Source organism: Balaenoptera musculus, chromosome 10 (genome assembly GCF_009873245.2).
Source record: "Balaenoptera musculus isolate JJ_BM4_2016_0621 chromosome 10, mBalMus1.pri.v3, whole genome shotgun sequence".
NCBI lineage: Eukaryota > Metazoa > Chordata > Mammalia > Artiodactyla > Balaenopteridae > Balaenoptera > Balaenoptera musculus.
Window position 1 is genome coordinate 92,050,604 of NC_045794.1, and position 20,974 is coordinate 92,071,577.

At 43.7% G+C, this 20,974-nt stretch overlaps 1 protein-coding gene across 5 annotated transcripts in view; it reads left to right on the forward strand.

Moving 5' to 3' along the window:
* Positions 1 to 216: 216 nt before the first annotated feature.
* The window catches only part of HMGXB4 (HMG-box containing 4), a 31,557-nt gene continuing 10,799 nt past the window's right edge, over positions 217 to 20,974 (forward strand). For 2 of the 5 annotated variants that reach the window (XR_005021540.1, XM_036866415.1), the window contains exons 1-5: positions 217 to 495; positions 5,059 to 5,157; positions 5,806 to 5,954; positions 6,204 to 6,282; positions 7,068 to 8,023. Coding sequence is in view for 4 of the 5 variants with exons in the window: in XM_036866415.1 (XP_036722310.1) it covers positions 5,127 to 5,157; positions 5,806 to 5,954; positions 6,204 to 6,282; positions 7,068 to 8,023 (1,215 nt within the window). In the remaining variant the exon portion in view is untranslated. Of the gene's footprint in view, positions 496 to 3,810; positions 3,847 to 5,058; positions 5,158 to 5,805; positions 5,955 to 6,203; positions 6,283 to 6,389; positions 6,505 to 7,067; positions 8,024 to 20,974 lie in introns of those variants that run through there. The other 3 variants (XM_036866416.1, XM_036866418.1, XM_036866417.1) reach the window with 3 other exon arrangements.

The following is a 20,974-nucleotide window of genomic DNA, read 5'->3' on the forward strand; positions in this document are numbered from 1 at the left end:
AAACCGAAGACTCAACACAACCAAAAATAAAAAAATAAAAAATAAAATAAATAAATAAAGTAGCTATAAAAAATAAAAAAGTGCTTAAAGAATCAGAAGACTTGGAAGTAGTATCTATCTCCCACTCCAACTACCTGTGTATCCTTGGGCAAATCACTTAACCCCTCCCTCTGAGCCTGTTTCTCATTTGTAAAATGTGACAAAACCTACCTCACAGGGATGCAGTGAGAATCAAATGCTATCGTGTTCGTAAAGCTTCTAGCCCAAGCCCGGCACAGAGCAAATTCTCTCACTACAGGCGAGCTCCCGAGCTCAGCAAGCCCGGCGTCGCATTCGATGCGCTCGGCGCTCTTGCAGCAACGGGATTCCCCTTCCCAAGCGGAGTCTGCGCTCTGGGCTCGACTGAGGCTCCCTGGCCGCTCGCGCTCTTCTCTCCTTCTCCAAGATGGCGGCGGTCGGCGGCGCTGAGGCGGGATCCGAGCGAGCCTAGTGAAGGTAGCGGCGAGCGGAGCCCCCACGAGGCCGAGCTGGGCCCCCACCCCCAGGCGGCAGTGGCCCCGCCCCGCCACCACCCGCCGCCTCGGGCCGCGACACCGCCCTGAGGGCGCCCGGGGCCAGTTGCGGCCTAGCCCAGGGGCCGAGCCGGGGACTGGAGTAGCGGCCGCAGTCCGCCCCCGGGAAGGGGCTGGAGCGGGTCGAAGGAGGAAGGCGGGCGGGAGCTGTTCAAATGGGGAAGGCGGGAAAGTGCGGGCCGGGAGGGGGCGTGCGGCCGCCCCGGGGGCCCGCGGGCCGAGGCCGCCCCTCCCCCTGCCCAGCAGTCTCCGCCCTCGGGGGCGCCGGGAGCCGCCGGGACGCGGGAACCCGAGTCGGGGCCGCCTGGCTCAGGACCCGGGACGCAGGGTCCCTGGGCTGTCAAGGGGCGAGGGGGCCGGGGTGACGGGAGGGCCGGGGCCGCGGCTGGCAGGAGAGGATGCAAGGAGCTTTCTTCTTTTCCTCTTCGCACAGCTTTATTGAACTAGCTGTTGCTGCAGAAGTGCCGGGAGAATCCTGTTGGTTTGCCGTGGGGACCACAAAGACGGTGGTCCTTGGGGCCCTTTGTAGCAATAACCCGGTGTGGTGTGTACTCTTTGCGTGCGACCCAGTGTGAACGAACCTTCCGAGTGGGCTCTTCTCCATCCAGGCCCATTTCCCCCCAAAGCTGGTACTTGTAGATTTCACTTTATTTTTCTATCGGGCGGAAGAGGAGAACCTTCTGTCTCCCTGCTTCCTGATGGCTAAGCTGGTGGCTGACTATATTCCCCCATAGCAGAATAAATAAAAAACGGAATCCAAAGTAGAGCCCGTTGGTTGGACAAGGCTTGTCAAAATTTGTACCGCTGGTTTTTCGGGAATGTGTGTTGTCAGCCGCTCTGTGAGGTCGTCGTGGTTCCGCTCAATTGCGCTACAGTGAGAGGATTCAGTCCCCATCCCAGGCTGTCGGGATCTCTGCAGTTCCCAGAGCTGGCAGGGGCTGTGAGTGCTGCATAGGTAGGTTCGTGGGGAAGGGAGTGGCAAGAATTCGGAGTCGCTGGGTTCTGAGATTGGAGGAGATCTCGACGAAAATGAGAAGACATCCCCTGCTCCTATCCTAGAAGTAACAACAACGACAACAATTCAGAAACTGGCAACAGCTGGATGTGCATCTTCCTTTTCCTGCACTGACTGGCAATTTGAGTTCCTGAAAGAAGTGCTGGAAGAAGAGAACACGGAATCTTGAGCAAGGCTGTCCTCCTGGACTGGACCTGGGTCTCAGGATTTTGCTTACTGCCCCGTTTCCGAGGCTTTACTTTGTCTTTTTCAATACACACTTACATTTTGGGATGAAGAGGCTTGTTAGTGATTGCTGGGGCTCAGATGACCTCAAAAAATCACTTTCTGAAACTTTTTTTTTTTTTCAGTATTTGTAATTTGGACCTTCAAAATAACAAAGTACTGTGTCTGGTGATTTTCAGTTTTTCCCTGATTCCTTTGATAATTCTAAAAGCAAAGCCTGAACATCACGCATGTACTTATCTACAAGTGGAAGAGCAGCTCTGCCTCTCCTTTTTCATCTCCTGAAGAAAAGTACCACAAGAGCAATTTGATAATTTGCACCTTTCAAAAGTACACATTTTTTATGATGGCATATTTCTTACTTCCATAAACAGCTTTAAGTAATGAACTTTTACTTCTGTTGTCATTTGTTAGCCCACTGAGAGGAACATAATTGTAAAATTATCACTGCCTCTTGAAGTTGACAACATTGGATTCTGTAAACTCCAAAATTTGTGGAATTCGGGAGAATGAACTTTAACACCTGTTTTACATTTGCCAACGTTTAATGTAATTATGGCTTCTGTTTTCTAATGTGAATATCAAACCTAATATTTTTCATTTTCATTAATCCTGAATCTGCTGCCTAACCCTGGACTCTGAATTTATCGTGGATAATATTCAAGACCTGGAAAGAATATCACAGGAGGCGTCTGATCTTATATAAATGTTGCCCTAACTCTGCCTTTCTTCCACACTGTTGCTTGAGACTTCTTTATCTGGTTTCATCTTTCTTCTATGAGTGAGCAACCAAAACTAACCTCTGGGCTGCAATAATACCCTGATTTTAAAGAACCCAGAAGTTCAGGGTCCATCGGTCTGCCCAGGCTGTGAGTGAGATAGTCCATTGCGTCTAAATTTAGTTTTTTAAGCTCTTGGCTGTCCCAGTTCTTTATTGAATTAGACTTGCCTTCAGGCCCTGTTCATTTTTTACTATCGGTTGTTTAATCATGTAATTTATAAAGTGCTCTTCCATGTCTTTGTAAAAATTAAATAGTAGCAGGCCTAATTCTAATACATAATGCTAACAACCAGCACATGTGTTCTGTGCTGCTCTGCGCCTCTGAGGATCAGCTCCTAATTTTCTGTTCCCTTTTACAATTTTTTCATCCACTGGTTGTTTTTCAAAGCAGTCAGTTATGAGACCATGAGCACTTTTTCACAGTCCAGTGACATCATTGTTTTCCTTCTCATACTGTCTTCAGAGGTACTTAACTCCTATTCTGACTGTTCGTTGTTCAGCTCTGTTTTATGTTAGTTTTGATGTTACCAAAGGGAAGGCCTGGTTATAAGTCTCAGGACCAGCCTTTGCTTCATACAGAAGAGCATTTTGTTGTTGACAACAGGTTGGTGGACACACTGATGATGTTGAACATTTAAGATTTTTTGCCCATTATTTCTCAAACGTTCTTTGCCAAACTCTATTTGTCATGGAAAACATTTAAGCTGAGGTCTCAAGATGTGGTATTTCTTGGCATTATCGGCCTATGAAGATTAATGGGATCCATATACTCTGCTGATAAGCTCACTACTTTAGTGCCAGTGAGTGGATATACTATTTTTAAATGAATGGATATAATTCCCTTTGATGATCCCCCTCCCCTAACCCCTTGTGGAGTTACACCACTTGGGTGGACAGGGGATGACAGTAATTTCTATTTGAGAAAGTTGAATGCCTAATGCTGGAACATGAAAAACTGGCTGTATTAAGTATCTTGCCTCCTCGTAGTTTCTACATGAGACCTGACCTCATATCCCCTTCATTTCCTGTGAAAAGCCCTTTGAGTAAATAGTTCTCCAATTACCTGTAAAATAACCCAGTTCATTTCTTCACTCTTACCTTGACCAAGTTCATTCTTCATTCCACTTCTTAGGGAGGTGGAGAAATGCTTTTTTATGTTTCTGAATCTCGCTTGTAAATCATTCTTGGTAATACTTCTCTTTCTGTTTTCAACTTAGGCATTATCTGTGCATTGTATTATCTGACTTGTGCAAGTAGGTCTTTTTTCTTTTGGTTTATTTTAAATGTAACTCTTATGAAAGTTTCCTTTGTTAATTCATCTTTTTCTTTCCCAAAAGTTACATACTTCACTATTACTGATACCTTCCTGAAGGGACTGGCAATGTCTCATTGAAGTGTCCTTCAGCATTTCTAAACCCCACTATAGTGATGAAGGGAAAATAAAATTTAAGTAAATAACCAGTCAGATCAACTTTTAAGCATTTCACTAACTGAATGAGGACATTTTCAATATATTTAGTATATAATTTTTAAATTTCCTGCAAAAACTTTTCCTGCGGGAATTGTGACATTGCCTGTCCTAAAAATATTTGAAGAACTTTACCTTTGAGTGCAGTTTATGGCTTGTCATCTTCAAAGTCAAAATGGACGTATAAACTTGAATGCCAAAAAAGTAATTTTAACAAATTTAAGACAATATTTAGAAGATTTAAATTTTAGTAGTTCTTCAAGTCAGTGAAAATCTTAATAATGATAAAAATTTCATCACCAGTGGACAAATGACAATTCCTCCTTATTTTCACCTGTAGCCTTTAAGAAAGGCTTGATAGCACTGAAAGCTGTTCTGTGGGCAACTAATATAAGAAGTGTGCCTACGTTTACACTTCTCTGGCTTTGAGCAAATTCAGAGAGCCCAACAAAATGCATACCAAAAAATTATGCTCTCAAGATCTTTAATATCACTATCATGTTCTCATCAGTTCTGTTTAAATTGCAATACAATAGATTTTAGACTTTCACCGATACAAATGGTAGGATTTTGTGGTCCCGAGTGCATGGTATAACCTGTCTTCCTCTGCATCCTGCTTTATCTGTACATTTTGTAACCGTGATTGAACCTATCCCTCTGACTTAATGTCGGTTTTCACCCTGTCTCAGTGTTGTCAGACCTGTTGGCATGTCAGAAGTTCTCATTAATCTTGAAGTATTTTTTTATATGGGAGGTGTTTTATATACTTCCCCAAACAACAGCTTTAATTCATGAATCAAATCAAATTAAGCCTAGTGCACTTCCTACAGCTTCATCCCTAGTATGTTTACAAACAGAAAGAGGAGGTGACAAGACACTCCTTTATTCCTTGCTGCCCTTCCAGTCTGCCCTTGGATCACTACGCATTTCCATCTGGAAGGTTGCTTCTCCACAGTGATTTCGCATTACAGGAGGGTTTTCCTTCTTTGTTTCTCAGACCTGGTCCTGTAGACGGGAAGGAGCCTGGACACAGGGACCCATTCTCAAAGGCCCGGCAGGACCGCCATGGCTTATGATGACTCCGTGAAGAAAGAAGGTATGACCCCTTAACCTGAGAAGCATTCCAAAGGGGGTGTCCTCTTCAATCCTTGCAGCCCATGGACATAGAGACCAGGACTGGCCATCAGAGCCTGGACTCCCAAGTGATGATCCAGAGCACTAGTAAAACTCCACGTCATCCCCAGACTGGGCCCATGGAAACGAAAACCAGGACAGGGTTCCAACACAAGAGTCCGCACCATAAGTCTCTGTAGTCTATTGGGGTGATCCCCTGCAGCACTCGTGGTCCTTGCCAGCTCCAGTGTGCAGGAGTCTGAGGATAGGAGTCACACAGTGGACACCCACAGAGCAGCACAGCACATGAATCCTTATTCTTTTCAGCCTTACCTCTGCAAGTCTGTGTCCACCTGCCAAATCACAACTAAGAAACCATGTCTAAGGATGCACCTTGGACCTTTGCATAGCGTGGAAGCATTGTTTCTTCATGTTTGATTCCTGTATTTGCAGCCAAGTCATCGAGACATATTCTTGTCCCCTTGGATCTAGCCCTGTGTTCCAGTGGACTTACCAAATAACATGATTCTAATTTGGAAGTGAAGGGACTGTTGCATTTCATATGTGGCGATTTGGTTGTGACTTACTTGACTTTCTCATTTCCTTTCCCAAATGAACCTGTGCTTCTCAGATTGCTTTGATGGTGATCACAGCTTTGAGGACATAGGGCTAGCTGCTGGCCGAAGCCAACGAGAAAAGAAACGTTCTTACAAAGATTTTTTAAGGGAAGAGGAAGAAATCGCTGCTCAGGTCAGGAATTCTTCCAAGAAGAAGTTAAAGGTAAATTCTAAACATTTGAATTAGGAAAGTTTTAAACTATTTCGTATCATGTTTCCTAGTATTTGAAGAAAGAGGTTTCTTTGCAAAACATTTAAAAAGAAAAATAAACATCATTCACATCTATTTTCATTATTTCCTGTGTTTTACTTTATTTTCCAAAGTCAGAAATCATCAGAAAACAACATTGGTTCCAAACTGCCCTTGCCTCATCATCTTATCCATTGCTCAATTCTTCCTCTTTAATTCTAGGATAGTGAACTTTACTTCTTGGGGACGGACACGCACAAGAAAAAGAGGAAACACTCCTCTGATGATTACTACTATGGAGGTAAGGATGGGAAGGGGCAACAGGTGGGAGAAACACATCACTGGTTCTTGGAGTCGGGGTAGGGGAAAGGGATCCAGATGTTGCTGACTCAGTGGCCTATTTAACAGGACAGTGGTTCTTGTTCTGAGTGCCGATAAACCAGTGTGAAGGAGGAGAGAGGTGGAGGGCTGGTATTTTGGAGGATTCAGCATAGAAGAACAGTCTTCATTTGTGATACACCAGGTACCAGGTTCCTTCTCCCCTCAATCATCCACTTATCTTGTGCCCATTGCTGTCTAGCATCCCTTTTGCCATATGTGGTCCTGGGCCCTCTGGCCTGCACCTGTGGGTTACTTCTCAGTCCAGCGTGTATCCACTCACAAGACCAGTTTTTCTTAGCTATATTATGCACGTAGCTGACAAGACTAACTCTTTCCTAGAATGGATTTGTCCTGAACACAGGAACAAATGATGCTTTGTCTTCAGCGTAATCTAAATTGTAACTACTCGTAATCCTGCAGCTATGGTCCAGTCTTCTGGGTATGCTCTCTTTGATTGCTTGTGAAGACTCAGTGAAGAAAAACAACTTGAGTGGCAAGAACTGTCTCCAGGGTCAGAGGCAGAATCTACCAAGCCAAGAAGCACGTGGGCGTCATCTCTGAATGTTCGGAATCAGTTGAAGGGCCTCCCCTCCAATCATTCCTGTTAGCCTCTTCCTCATCTTAGTTGGGTGTTTTTGGTGAGAGAGGAAACTTGCTGGAAGTTGCTTTGTCAAATGGACAATTACTTCTCTTGATTATTTCTAGATATTTCGTCTTTGGAGTCGTCACAGAAGAAAAAGAAAAAGTCTAGCCCGCAGTCTGCTGATACAGCTATGGACCTGTTGAAAGCGATCACTTCCCCTCTGGCAACAGGCACCAAGCCTTCCAAAAAGACAGGAGAAAAGTCCTCCAGTTCTTCAAGCCATTCAGAGAGTAAAAAGGAACACCACAGGAAGAAAGTCAGCGGAAGCAGTGGGGAGCTGTCCCTGGAGGATGGTGGTTCCCACAAATCCAAAAAAATGAAACCACTCTATGTGAACACAGAGACACTGACTCTTCGTGAGCCTGATGGGTTAAAGATGAAACTTATTCTCTCACCAAAGGAGAAGGGAAGCAGCTCAGTTGATGAGGAGTCTTTTCAGTACCCCTCTCAACAAGCGACTGTAAAAAAATCCTCTAAGAAGTCAGCTCGGGATGAGCAAGGTGCTTTACTCCTAGGACATGAGTTACAGAGCTTTCTGAAAACAGCCCGGAAGAAGCACAAGTCATCCTCAGACTTACGTTCGTCTCCTGGCCCTGAAGGCTGTGGGTCTGATGCCTCCCAGTTCCCAGAATCCCACAGTGCTAACCTTGATCTTTCAGGGCTTGAACCTATTCTAGTGGAATCAGACTCCTCCTCTGGCGGGGAGCTGGAGGCTGGGGAGTTAGTGATCGATGATTCTTACCGGGAAATCAAGAAGAAAAAGAAGTCAAAGAAGAGCAAGAAGAAGAAGGACAAGGAGAAGCATAAAGAGAAGCGACACTCCAAGTCCAAGAGAAGTTCGGGACTTCCTGCTGCAGCAGTGGGAGAGGTCCCGGCGCCGCCCGGCCCTCCTCCCAGCGTCCCGTACACTGGAGCAGCCGCCCCTCCTCCACCGCTTCCTGGCCTCCCCGCAGATGGGCACGGTGAGAAAAAAAAGAAGAGAGAGGAGAAGGACAAAGAGAGGGACAGAGGAGAAAAGGTAAGGCATTTTTTAAAGTATGATGCGGGGTAAGAGGTGAAGCAGGTTTTTCCTTGACAGTAGTAAGTGGACTTGGAATTTAGCAGATGAACCACTGGGAAATGTAGCCAGGTAAACCTGCTGGAATGATACAAAGTAGAAAATATTACCAATGGTACAGAAATAGCAGCGACCTTAATTATTCATGGGTTTTCTTGATAGAGTTGTTCTCCCACAGTGCCAAGCAGAGGTTTAGAAATACAGAGCTTATTCTAACTGACCCTTAAAATTCACAGAAGGAACCAAACCCAATTTCTTTCACTCAGCAGCGCTGTCTGGCTGAGGCAGTTGAGAGATACAAAAACATATTCATTCTGTGAGTTCGTTGTGAAAAACAGATTTTCAAAATTAGAATGATGGGGAAAAAAAATTAGAATGATGACCAATTAACAAAGTAAGCTAACGGCTTCCCGCTAACTGGTGTTGGCTACTTTCTGGTATTCTTTTTAGTGTCAAAGGTGTGTGCTCTCCCCATTTGAGCGCTTCCTGTGTGCCGAGCCCAGTGCTGCCATAGGAGTTGAGAGGTGGAAAGAGGAGCAGGAGGACGCAGCTCTCGGCCTCGGTGATCTCACTGTTTGTTGAGGAGACAGGAATGAGAAATCAGCCGCCTTGGTGTGATTTCTTTCTCACAACTCAAGAAACTTTCTAGCAGTTGTACTACAGTACAGGGGCTGATGACTGTGTCATTACAGGTTTCCTTTAAAAGATAAACTCTTTCCCCAGATTACCAAAGTAATATATTATTTTTCTAGAAATTTAGAAATTCAGAATAGTAGAAAGAAAAAAAATCATAGTTTTGCCACCGAAGGACAACCACTTTCTTCCTTTGCTCTGCAAAGTTAAATGTCAGGTAAAATCTGAAAGAAAGGCAGCTAAGAAAGAGAAAAGCAAATATATTAAGAATATGGGATTGGCGATTTCATTTCAGTCTATAATTGAGGCACAAGTGATTTTCTCCACTAGTAGGAGTGCCTTTTAAGCAAGTATACAGATCAGAAAGAAAAAGCTGTATCTTTTTTTTTTTAACTGTACCTTCTGAGCTAAGAATCAGGTGAGCATCAAGAACTGAACAGTCCAGTACTAGGGTGGGTTTTATTCGTTGTTTATTCCAAAATTGTTTCATGAAATAGTACATATCCTGTGTAAGAGTCTGTTTATTCCAAGAATTTCCATTCTAGTGATACATGATAATGCCGTAAACTAATGTTACAGTGCTAAATGTGAGGAGGGCAGGGTGGTCAGAGAAAGCTCTAAAGAAGAAAAAGGTTATCAGCAGAAGGGAACACGTGGAGGCAGAGAGATGTTTAGGAAGCAGCATAGCAAAACAGCTGAACTCTAGTCCTGTGTTTCCAACTGTCTGATAAATATTTCTTCCTGGACGCCTTGGCTACCTCAGAGCCATGTGTCACTAATGGGCTCATCGTCCAGACCCTTAAACATGCATCTCTTCCTCCATCTCCTTCTGTAGTCCGCGTGTCCTACCAGTCAATCCAAACTAAAAACTATATGCTGATTATTTTTCTCAGTACTTCATTATGAAATTTTTCAAACAAAAAGCATTGAAAGAATGGTACAGTGAATACCATATGCCACCCATAGAGATTCTTCAGTTAACATTTTGCTGTTTGCTTTATCATCCATCCATCCATCCATCCATCCATCCATCCATCTTACCTTTGTTAATGTATCTTGAAGTAAGTTGTAGGTATCATATACACACCCCTAAACACTTCAGCTTGCATATCATTAACTTAAGCTCAATATTTGTTTTCTGGGCTTTTTTTAGGTAAAATTCACATATGGTAAAATGCACAGGTGTTAAGTATAGCACCTGATGAGTTTTGATAAGTTCACACACCTGTGTGACCAAACCTCTATCAAGATACAGATATTACCCTCATCACAGATACCCAGTGGTGTTTCTCATACCCTTTCTCAGTCAAGCCCCACCCCCAAAACCAACCACTGTTCTGATTTTTTTCCACCCTTATGGTTCACTTTTACATTTCCCTCTTCCCTGCCCACACCCACCACTATTTCCACTCAGCTGTTGAGCCTGATACTCTTCCTCTTTAATAACTTCCCCACCTTTATGCCCTCTATCACCACTGCCTCATCCCTCCCAGTACTTAATGTAGTAATAAATGGCCCCCTTTCCATTTCTTCCCCCATGCAATTCATCTTACTCTGATGCCGGAATGAACTTAAGGACCACTTTGATGATGACAGTTGTCTGTTCAACGTCCTCAGTGGATCCTTACTGCCTTTATGTTAGACCCATAAGCTCCAGGAGGACCAGGATCATGTCTGTCTTGCTGTCTACTCTGTCCCTGGTACATAACCCACAGTCTGGCCCATCGTAGAAAGTCAGTAAATACTTCTTGAATGAATAAATATCAAAGTCCAAACCCTTGACCAAGCATTCATAATTGTGATTTAGCCTGAAACTTCCCTTTTCAGCTTTACCTCCTATTAGTCTGCTTTGCATGTACTGTGTGGAAACCAGACTTGTTCCTTACAGTCTTAGCTCCACTCCTTGGATGGTATTTTGCAGTGGCCTTCCTCCCCTTGTTTTTTCTCCTTCGCATATTGAAGCCCTGCCTTCCCTTCAAAATGCAATCAAATGCCACCTCCTCTAAGACATCCTGACTCTCCAATTATAATTAACTTCTGAATTCCCATAACACCCTTGCTATGGGAAGTTACTGCACTTGCTTTCTTCCTTATATTGGATTCGTCTTTGTATATATTCGATTTCCCCTACTGAAGACTCCTTGAGGGCATTTTAGCTCCTTAGGGACTCTTAGCCACCTTAATGTTATTACCTTCAACTCCTCAATGTCCTTGGTAAGCATTTTGTGACACATGTCAAATGAATGAATATGTGGATGAAAACATAGCATCGGAAAGGTAGGTTGTAAACAAATGGTAAAGAATCTTGAATGCCAAAGTAAGGGATTTGGCCATGGGCACTTTGGGGTTATGAGCAGAGTTTAAATATGCTGTAAATGATAATTTAAGAATAAAATGATGAAGCTATACCTGGTGACTTAGACCGAGGAGAGACTTGTGGCAGATCACCCAGGAGGTTATTATAGTCGGAGGTCAGTAATGAAAGCCTGATAGGAATAAAATTGAAGAGACAGATTCAAGAAAGACTCTGAAGAAAAAACTGACAAGATCTGGCAGCTGGGCTTGGCTCTGGGGAGCCAGAAACATAAATGAGTATATAGATGTCCCTTAAGGTTTTGAACCTGGGTGCCTTGCAAGATAAAATTATAATCTCCTCAAGGGTAGGGACTTATTTCTAATTCCCCCATGCAGCTAGCAGTTGCTAGTGAAAAGTGAATTTCAGTTTATAGCAAAAAATCTTACTATGAATCAGTATTTGATTGTGACTGTCCAAACCTGAAACCTGATACTTTGAATGTAATCATTTATTTAGCCAACAGATTATTTATGGCACATACACCATGTTTTTTAAACCTGACCTATGCATGAAAATTTCCATGGAGCTTTAAAAAAAATCCTTTCCAAAAAAGTAAAAAAGAACTATCTGAGGGAATTCCCTGGCAGTCCAGTGGTTAGGACTCTGTGCTTCCACTGCAACGGGCACGGGTTCAATCCCTGGCTGGGGAACTAAGATCCTGCAATCCGAGCAGTGCGGCCAAAAAAATAGTATCTGAAAGTCCACCTAGAGATAGAAAGGAAGGTTTCAGGAATAGCGTTCCCTCGGCCTGCAGTGAGCACACACAGAGAGCCCACTGGTGGAAATGCAGGAGGCCTCTGTGTGCCCTTTCTACCCTAGAATCTGTGACCAAAACTGCAATGAAAATAGAGAAGCAAGAGAATGGCTGGTTTGGGAGAAGAAGAAAACTTAGGTTTAGATTCCAAGATATAAGCGTCTAGAGATTCAGCACAGCTACGTGGTTAAGAGCGTGGCTGTGGAGCCAGACCCCTTGGGCTCCATCCCTGGCTCTGCCACTTAGAAGCTATGCGATGTTGGACAAGCTGCATGACTTCTCCACCTACAAGTGGGGATGATGATGGACCTACCTGGTAGGGTTGTTAAGGGTTCAGTGAGGTAATACATGGAAAGGTGTTCAGGGCCTCAGTGTGCCAAGGCCCTCTGGGGCGCCACAGCAAACTCACAGTGGCACCACTAGATTTTTTCAACATTAAAATTTCAGGAGAAACAGTCATACTTGCCATCTGTCAGGTACCTTATGAACTAGCGCAAAGTAATTCACAGTTTCAACGTCTTTTTATGTTCCATTCCTTTCAGTGATCGCTGTGATAAAAAGCACGTACCACGTGAAGACCCACACAGGAACCATGAACCAACAAAGTTTGGGAAGCTTGGCTTTGCACAGTGTTCGGCACGTTAGCTAAATAACATTCAGTACGTGTTAGTTGTTACAGTCACCATCTCAGTAGACTTTCCAGGGAGCAGTGGAAATGCGAGACCTAGAGTTCAGTGGACCACCTGAAACCAGGGTTAGAAGTTGGGTGTTCGCAGGCAGTAAATGACATGTGTGAGTGGATGGGAGGTCATACAGCCCAGAGCGGAATCGTGTAGCACACACACGAGGGCACTGGATGGGGAAGAGGGGCCGTGGTGCTGGAGGAGACACTGAGAGGCTTAGCATCACAGAGGGAGGAAGACAGTTTCAAGAACAGATTGGTCTCTTGCTTGAGAAGACAGGAGTACAGGTGTAGTGGGGAGAATGGAAGCCAGGTTGGCAGAGTTCACACGAGAGTGAGAAGCGAAGGCAGCAGGAGGGACTCTTCCTGGAGAATTTTGACTGATACGAAGAAGGGAGATTGGACTATCTCCGTTGTGAATGGTGACACTTTCAGTGTGGAGTTTCATTTAGGGAGTGTTTTTTTAGCTTTTCTGTTTGCCTGTTTGTTTCTTTGTTGTTGAATCCTGCTTTCCAGGAGGAGAGAGAAATCATATGGTGATACCTTGATGCATCGTTTCCCCTTTAAGACCATTCCGTTGGAGTGGGGATCTTTTGGTTTATATTGGAGGAGCAGGATATTTCAGAAATGCCTTACTTTTGGTTTTACTAAATCAGTAAAAGCCCATTCACTACCACTCAAACTAAAATCTGTGATATTGCCACTTCAGAGGAATGCCTTCACTTATCCGTATGTTTCCAGAATGTTCTCACTTCCTCTAAGCAAACGAAGCCTGGCCCAGTGGCCTAGTGCCTGGCACACTCAGGCATTGCTGTTGATCTACTAATAAACTGAATTCTGAGAGATAACTAGACTTGTCATGGTGTTACATAAATTCTCCCTCTGGTAAGACTGAAGCTGAGTAACAGTAGCGATAAGTGGTACAAATCAGGAGGTACCATCTCTGAGAGCCTGCTATGTGCCAGGCTCTCTGAGGCATTTTTGCACATGTAGGGGTCTTGACTGATAGGTATTGTTAGCCCCCTTTCACAGAGGAGGAAGCTGAGAAGAAAAGACGTGGAGCCAGAATTTTAATAGAGGTTCTTTAACCCCAAGGCCGTACTCTTTCCACTGTAGCACATGCCTTTCTAAAACTTAAGAGACGGTTACCCGGTGCCACAACCGATCTTTGACAAAGCTAAAAGTAGGTTCTAGGGTAAGGGAGACATGGTGCGCTGGTGTCTGAGATTTGTCCTACGGAGGCATACAGATGTTGAAATGAAGGGGCTGAAAGCTTGGACTCGAGTTCAGCAGACTTGGTTCTTGTTCTTGTTGCTACTTACTAGCCTTGTTCTCTTGAGATTGCTTCCTCACTTCTCTGCTCACTTGTGAAATAGGGTTACTTAGATTAAATTAGGTGTACATGTAGCACGCTCGGCACAGGGCAGGGCTCAGTCAGTAGCTGCTGTTACAACGACTGTTGCTTTCATCCCATGTTCTTTGGAAGCATAAAATATACTTGAAAACACCTATTTAAGAGTTTTTTTTTCAACCACTCATTTCACATATTCGACTAAGCAAAGGGGCTCTGCTTTTATGGTTTTATGTTTTCTTTTGCTTTTTAATATTAACATCCACCTTTTAGGAAGCAAACTCTGTAGCTATCACCTATTTGGAAAGCAGTTAAGAACCAGAAAGAAAACAGGGTCTCTGAGGACCAAAAGCAGATGTTATAGAGCAAGTTTCCTACAGCTCCTTGGAGCACGTCGTGGGCACTGGGGAAAGGAACATCAGCTGGAGAGGAGTCAGGGGACCACCCTGACCCTGTTGTTTTCTTCGTAGAACTTCACCTACGAGGGTGTTGTGAAAAGCAGACAAGGTAACACAAATGAATGTGCGTACTGGCCTTTGCACACACAATTCTGAGACTTTGTTATGCATTCAGTACATATTTATTCTGCACTTACATTGTGCCAGGCACTGAATCAGGTACAGTGTTAGCTCTCAAAGAGCTCCGGGTGTAGTAAGGGGTTGGAAAGCATTCAGAGTGTTGAACCTCAGCAGAGGTGGGTGCAGAGTGCCAGGGAGAGCCTGTGGGTGTCCAAGAAGCTTTCAGGGGGAGGCAGCCCTGAACCGAAACTTAAGGCCAAATAGGTATTCCAGTCAGGGAGTGGAAATGCATGTGAAGGCCCAAGAGGGCATAGGATGTTCAGAGAACCACAGGAGGTCCAACCAGCAGAAGGTTAAAAGTAACCATGTGGAAAGCAGGAAGGGGGCTTTAGTAAATTACAATAATAATAAGAGCTATACTTACTGAGTTGTTCATATGTTCTAAGCACTGCACTACGTTTTTTATCCATGGTGTATTGGTGAATTTTCACAGGGACCCAATGAGATGTAGGTATTATCCTGTCCATTTCACAGAAATAAGCTCAAAGTGAAATAACCTGCCCCAGGATGCACACCTGTTTAGTGGCAGCACAGGAATTTGAACCCAGATTTTTCTGATTACAGGACCCAGAAAGAATGTTTAAATTATATTCAGTGGTGTATTATGAGAGAGAGCAGAAATAGATTCCCATTCAGAATGGTTAAAATAAAAGCTTTGGTGTGAAAACTTTACTTCTCTGTCACCCTTTCCTTTAGCCAGATCGCATTTAGGGATCTGAGTCAAGTTAGTTCAGGAGAGCATCAGATGGTGGCCCTGCCACTCCCTGGGTAAATGACTCTGGATCTGTTTCTCATCTTTAAAATGGCAGGAATGATGGAACTTACCTCGTAGGGTTGCTGGGCGGGTTAAATGAGTTTCTATAGGTAAAGCCTTGGTAACAGTGTCTCCTACACAGTATTAACATCAATGAAGAGATTGGGTTCCTGTCATCAGCAGAAGAAAGTCAAGTTTTATTTTGAAGATTCATAAATGATGTTTTGCCTTAACTCCCAGATGTTTTATCCTTTAAAATAGGTTCTTAAACTAAAATAGGTTCTTAAACCTAAGCTATAGGTTCATAGATGGGCTTGAAGAGGGATTTCCATCAGAGTTTCTCAAAGAGTTCTATGATCTCAAAGAATTCAGCGTGACTGCTTTAAACAGGGCATTAAGAAGTTGCTCTTAGAAGGTCTTGATATTGTGACACATATCCTTAAACATTTAAAGAGAGGTTCTGGCTGTAAAAATTACAACTTTGTGAGTCACACTTAAGTGGATTTGCTGCTAGTCATTTGCTGCTAGTAATAAAGTATCCAAGTTTTTAAAATATTAACATTTTGTTAAAGGAGAGCCCATGTTATTCCAGATGTAACTACTGTGATTTACTTGCCATACTGTTTTCTTGCACTAGAAAGTCTAGGGTGCAGTTACTAGCCTTGCATTTAGAGTCACTTTGAAATATTTTGATGTCTCGAGATCATCCGTTATTTGTGTTATTTCTAACTATTAATGTAGAAAAATGTCTGTTCCCTGGAAAAAATTTAACTCTTAAGTTCGAATTCCAAACTTTGGATCCACAGGCCTGAGTTGCATCTTAGAGCACAATGGTTAGGTTCTAAGGTCAGCACATAAGGTGAAAATTGTCAGAGTTTCCCTTGAAAATCCCTTAGGAAGGCTCCACGATGAAGGCCAGCAGTTGCTCAGTCCAACAGAATGTCAGCCCAGTGCACCTGGATTTTACTCTCTTCACCAGGTGAAGTCATTGGTATATGTTAAAGAGCCATAATTTTATTTTTTAAACTATGTCAGCTCCAAACATCAGAATTACACTTGGGTAGCGAGTTACACACACTGAGGGAGACATACAGGAACTATCTGGGGAAAGCAGATCTCATGCTGTCACACACACTCCAAGGAATGGGTTCTTAGAGCAGAATCACACAGACTAAACAATCCATATCTCCCTCTCTCCGTCTCTCTCTCATGGCCAAACAGAACTTATATGAACTCATGCCTTTCTTTGTAATGCAACCTCATTTTATCTTGGGCCCAGTAAAGGGGGACTTGAAAGGATTAGATCACTTAGAGCATTTGGGGATATGAGGCTGCTACTAAATTAATAAAGGAGATGCAGCACCCAGAACTCACATGTGTAGCATCTCTGAACATGACTAACTTCACCAGAAGAATACTGGAAATGGGACTTTTACTACTGAAATGAAAGTTTGTTTTTTTTTTTAATTTACTTATTTATTTATTTTTGTCTGCGTTGGGTCTTCGTTGCTGCACGGGCTTTCTCTAGTTCCAGCGAGCGGGGGCTTCGCTTTGCTGCGGTGCGCGGGCTTCTCATTGCGGTGGCTTCTCTTGCTGCGGAGCACGGGCTCGAGGTGCGTGGGCTTCAGTAGTTGTGGCACGCGGGCTTCTGTAGTTGTGGCATGCGGGCTCTAGAGCGCAGGCTCAGTAGTTGTGGCGCATGGGCTTAGTTGCTCCACGGCATGTGGGATCTTCCCGGACCAGGGCTTGAACCCGTGTCCCCTGCACTGGCAGGTGGATTCTTAACCACTGAGCCACCAGAGGAGTCCCAGAAATGAAAGTTTAAAGTAAAGGCCTTGCTGCTATTTTCTTTGTCTGATTTAGGTCAGAAGATTTCACTCTATCCTCCCTCACCAGAATTTCTATTTTTAAAAAATCTTGTATTAGCTTTTTGGATGCTACAACTTCTATTTTGAAAAATACAGAGGGAATAGAAAGGTACTTTCCTATTGTGGCATAACAAATTACGACAAATTTAGCAGTTCAAAACAATATCCATCTATTAGCTCACAATTCTGTAGATCAGAAGTCCAGATAGGGCTCCACTGGGTTCTCTGCTCCGTCTCTCACAAGACTGAATCCAGGTGTTGGCTAGAACTGGGTTCTTAGCTAAGGCTAGAGGTCCTCTTCCAGGTTGTTGGCAGCATTCAGGTCCTTGCAGTTGTAAAACTCCTGGCAACTTGTTGTCTTCAAGTTCAAGGCCAACAGCAGGAGAGTGTCTCCTGTTGGGTCTCACCTCTTTTAAGGACTCACTGGATAAGGTCAGGCCCACTCAGGATAATCTCCCTTTGGATTCACTCAGATTCAGCTCACTTAGGGACCTTAATTACATCTGCAAATTCCCTTTTGCCATATAACATAACATGATCATGGGAGTGATGCCCCATCATATTCACCAGTCCTGCCCACAGTCAAGGGGAGGACATTTTACAGAGTGTGTCCACCAGGAGGCCAAAATCCTGGGCACCATCTTGGAATTCTGCCTACCACAGAAATAGCATGACTGAATACCTACTGAAGTGCCTAACGCTGATTAATTCCCACCTCTGGGAATGGTATTACCCAAGTTTTACTGACAGGGAAACTAAAGCTCAGGGAAATGAAGCAGTTTGTGTAACTAGTAAATAGTATGGTCAGGATTCTAACGTAGCTCTGTCGGCCTCCAAAGCCCAGGCTCTTTCCACTTTTTCACATTATCTCTGATAAATCCTGTCACTTCTCCCTCCCTTTCAATTTATCTGCCTTTCTCCAACCCCAGTGTCTTGGCTGTAAGCCTTCATCATCCCTCTCGGGCACTCCTGCAGCAGCCCCCCAACCCCCATCGGGCTTCCTGCCTCCGCTGTTGCTCTGCTCCAGTCCATTCTCCATGGTCCTAACGTGCAAACTGACCATGGGACTTCCTGCTTAAAATACTTGCATCACTTCTCTCCAGTGGAGTCCATACTCTTTAATACAGGTTACAAGGCATCCATCTCTAAGCACTCCCTGCTTCTCTGAGATCATCTCCTACTTCTCTCTCTGATGAGTGTTACCACTCTAAGAGCCTAGAACACCCGTAACCACTCTTCACCTGGCTAATTCCACCCAGCTTTCCAATGTACATTTAACGTCACTTCCTCCAGAGGCTTTCTTCGATTGTCTAATTTGTGAGGTGCTCCTATTACACGTTCCTGTAATACCCAGTAGTTTCCCTATAATATTGTCGCATTTTATTATGACATATTTATCTGTCTTTTCTGTTAGGTTATGTGTCTGGTTCTTGGCTGTATTCCCAATGTCTGGCACATAGTGGATGCTCAGTAAATATTTATTAAGAAATGAATGGCAGAATACTTCGGTGGGTTACTTTTTTTCTCTTTCCTTTTCAGTCTCCTTCTTTTTAGTCTCTGTTTTTCCTTCTTTGCCACTGAAATACTTTTAATATCACATGTCAGGGGACTTCCCTGATGGTCCAGTGGCTAAGACTCCGCATTCCCAATGCAGGGGGTCCGGGTTTGATCCCTGGTCAGGGAACTAGATCCCCACATGCCGCAGCTAAAGATCCTGCATGCCACCACTAAAAGATCCCGCATGCCGCAATGAAGATCCCGCACATGGCAATGAAGATCCCGCGTGCTGCAACTAAGACCCGACGCAGCCAAATAAGTAAATAAATAAATAACAAATACAATATATTTTTTTTAAATATCACATGTCAGAGAGCAATCCACTTCTCATGCGTTTTATTCAGGATCAAATAATTAGTATAAGGTGAAGCTAAAATGGTGAGAAAAAGTGGTGGGCCTTTAAACTTTACATTTCATATGTTTTCCACTACTTTATGCTGCTTGACTGCCTTCGAATAAGATCTGGGCTTCAAAAGCTCATCCTCTTAACTACTCACTGTACCCAGTACAGATACTCAATAAATGCCGGTATATTTTCTACATAAAGTCCTTTATAAGAGCTATGAGACGAACCCCTTTCTTCACTATGTGGATTTGGATCTAACATATTGGGTAAGAGTTGTGATTAATTTTGTAAAGGTAGTTTCAATTTTATGTTATAGCTGTAGATAGCCTTGTGGAATAGAGAGCATTGACTTTTCGTAGTCTTATATCATGTTTGAGAAAACATTGTTAAAACTCCTTGCAAGTTTTATTTTATGGCCAAACGTCAGGCCTATGAATAAGCTGTTTTTAAAAGATTAGTCTAAAATTTTTGAAGCTAAATTTATAACAAACATGGCATAATTTTCGTAGCCAAAGAAGTGCTGTCTCATTCAAAGCAGTTACTTTGGAAGACGTTGCAGGGTTGTTTCCATTCTTCAAAAATGGTTTCAGAATTCCTTTTGGAATTAAAGTCTGAGCCATCACACAGCTTTTTTATTGTCATAAGTTTTAGCTAGTCTTTGGCCTTTGAGGATAGTTGTTTTATGAAAACAACATTAAGAACTAAGGTGAGGGCTTCCCTGTTGGTGCAGTGGTTAAGAATCCGCCTGCCAGTTCAGGGGACACGGGTTCAAGCCCTGTTCCAAGAAGATCCCACATGGCATGGAGCAGCTAAGCCCGTGCGCCACGACTACTGAGCCCGCGCTCTAGAGCCCGCGAGCCACAACTACTGAGCCCACGTGCCACAACTACTGAAGCCCACGCGCCTTGAGCCCGTGCTCTGCAGCAAGAGAAGCCACCGCAATGAGAAGCCCGCGCACCGCAATGAAGAGTAGCCCCCGCTCACCACAACTAGAGAAAGCCCACGCACAGCAACGAAGACCCAATGCAGCCAAAAATAAATAAATAAAATAAATAAGTTTAAAAAAAGAAAAAGAACTAAGGTGAATAAAGTGTGTGATCAGGCTTCGTTTAAAAACAAGGTGCAGGGGCTTCCCTGGTGGCGCAGTGGTTAAGAATCCGCCTGCCAACACAGGGGACACAGGTTCATGCCCTGGTCCGGGAAGGTCCCACATGCCGCGGAGCAACTAAACCCGTGCGCCACAACTACTGAGCCTGCGCTCTAGAGCCCGCGAGCCACAACTACTGAGCCCACGTGCTGCAACTACTGAAGCCCGTGCACCTAGAGTCCGTGCTCCACAACAAGAGAAGCCACCGCAACAAGAAGCCGGCGCACCACAACGAAGAGTAGCCCCCACTCGCCACAACCAGAGAAAGCCCATGCACAGCAACATAGACTCAACGCAGCCAAAATAAATAAATAAATAAATTTATTTAAAAAAAAAAAAAAAGGTGCAACTCTGAAGTCACGAGACAGGACTGTGTTGTTTGTTGGTTTGTTTTGGTTGTAAAATCAGATTCTTAAGGCAAACAGAAATTTCTGGTAGCTTTTAAAGCACCAGCCAACTGTTCATGTCATTATAACTGCAGAACCAGAAAGGACTATCTTGGGAGGCGGTGGAGGACCGATCATCATGTTTTGATGCTTACAGATGAGGTTGTAAGGAAAGCCAGACTAAAGACATCTCAGTTTATTAGATAACGGTTATAAAGGGATAATCTTTTCTTTCGAAAAGTAATTTTTTCTGTTACAACATATTTTTTTTCTTTGTCCCATAATGCATAGCCTTGGAGGTCAGGCTAGGTTGTAGCCATTCTCGTGTTATAACTGGCATAGCTGCAGGACCCAGGAAAGTCAGTATTTTTCTAAGTTTCCTTTCTCATCCTCAAAATGAGAGGTTTGAGCAGGTGCTATCTAATGCACCTTTTCAGGTAGGAAAACTTTTTTCTCCTGAGTCTATGGATAATTGTAAAATGGGATGCACAGTAATATAT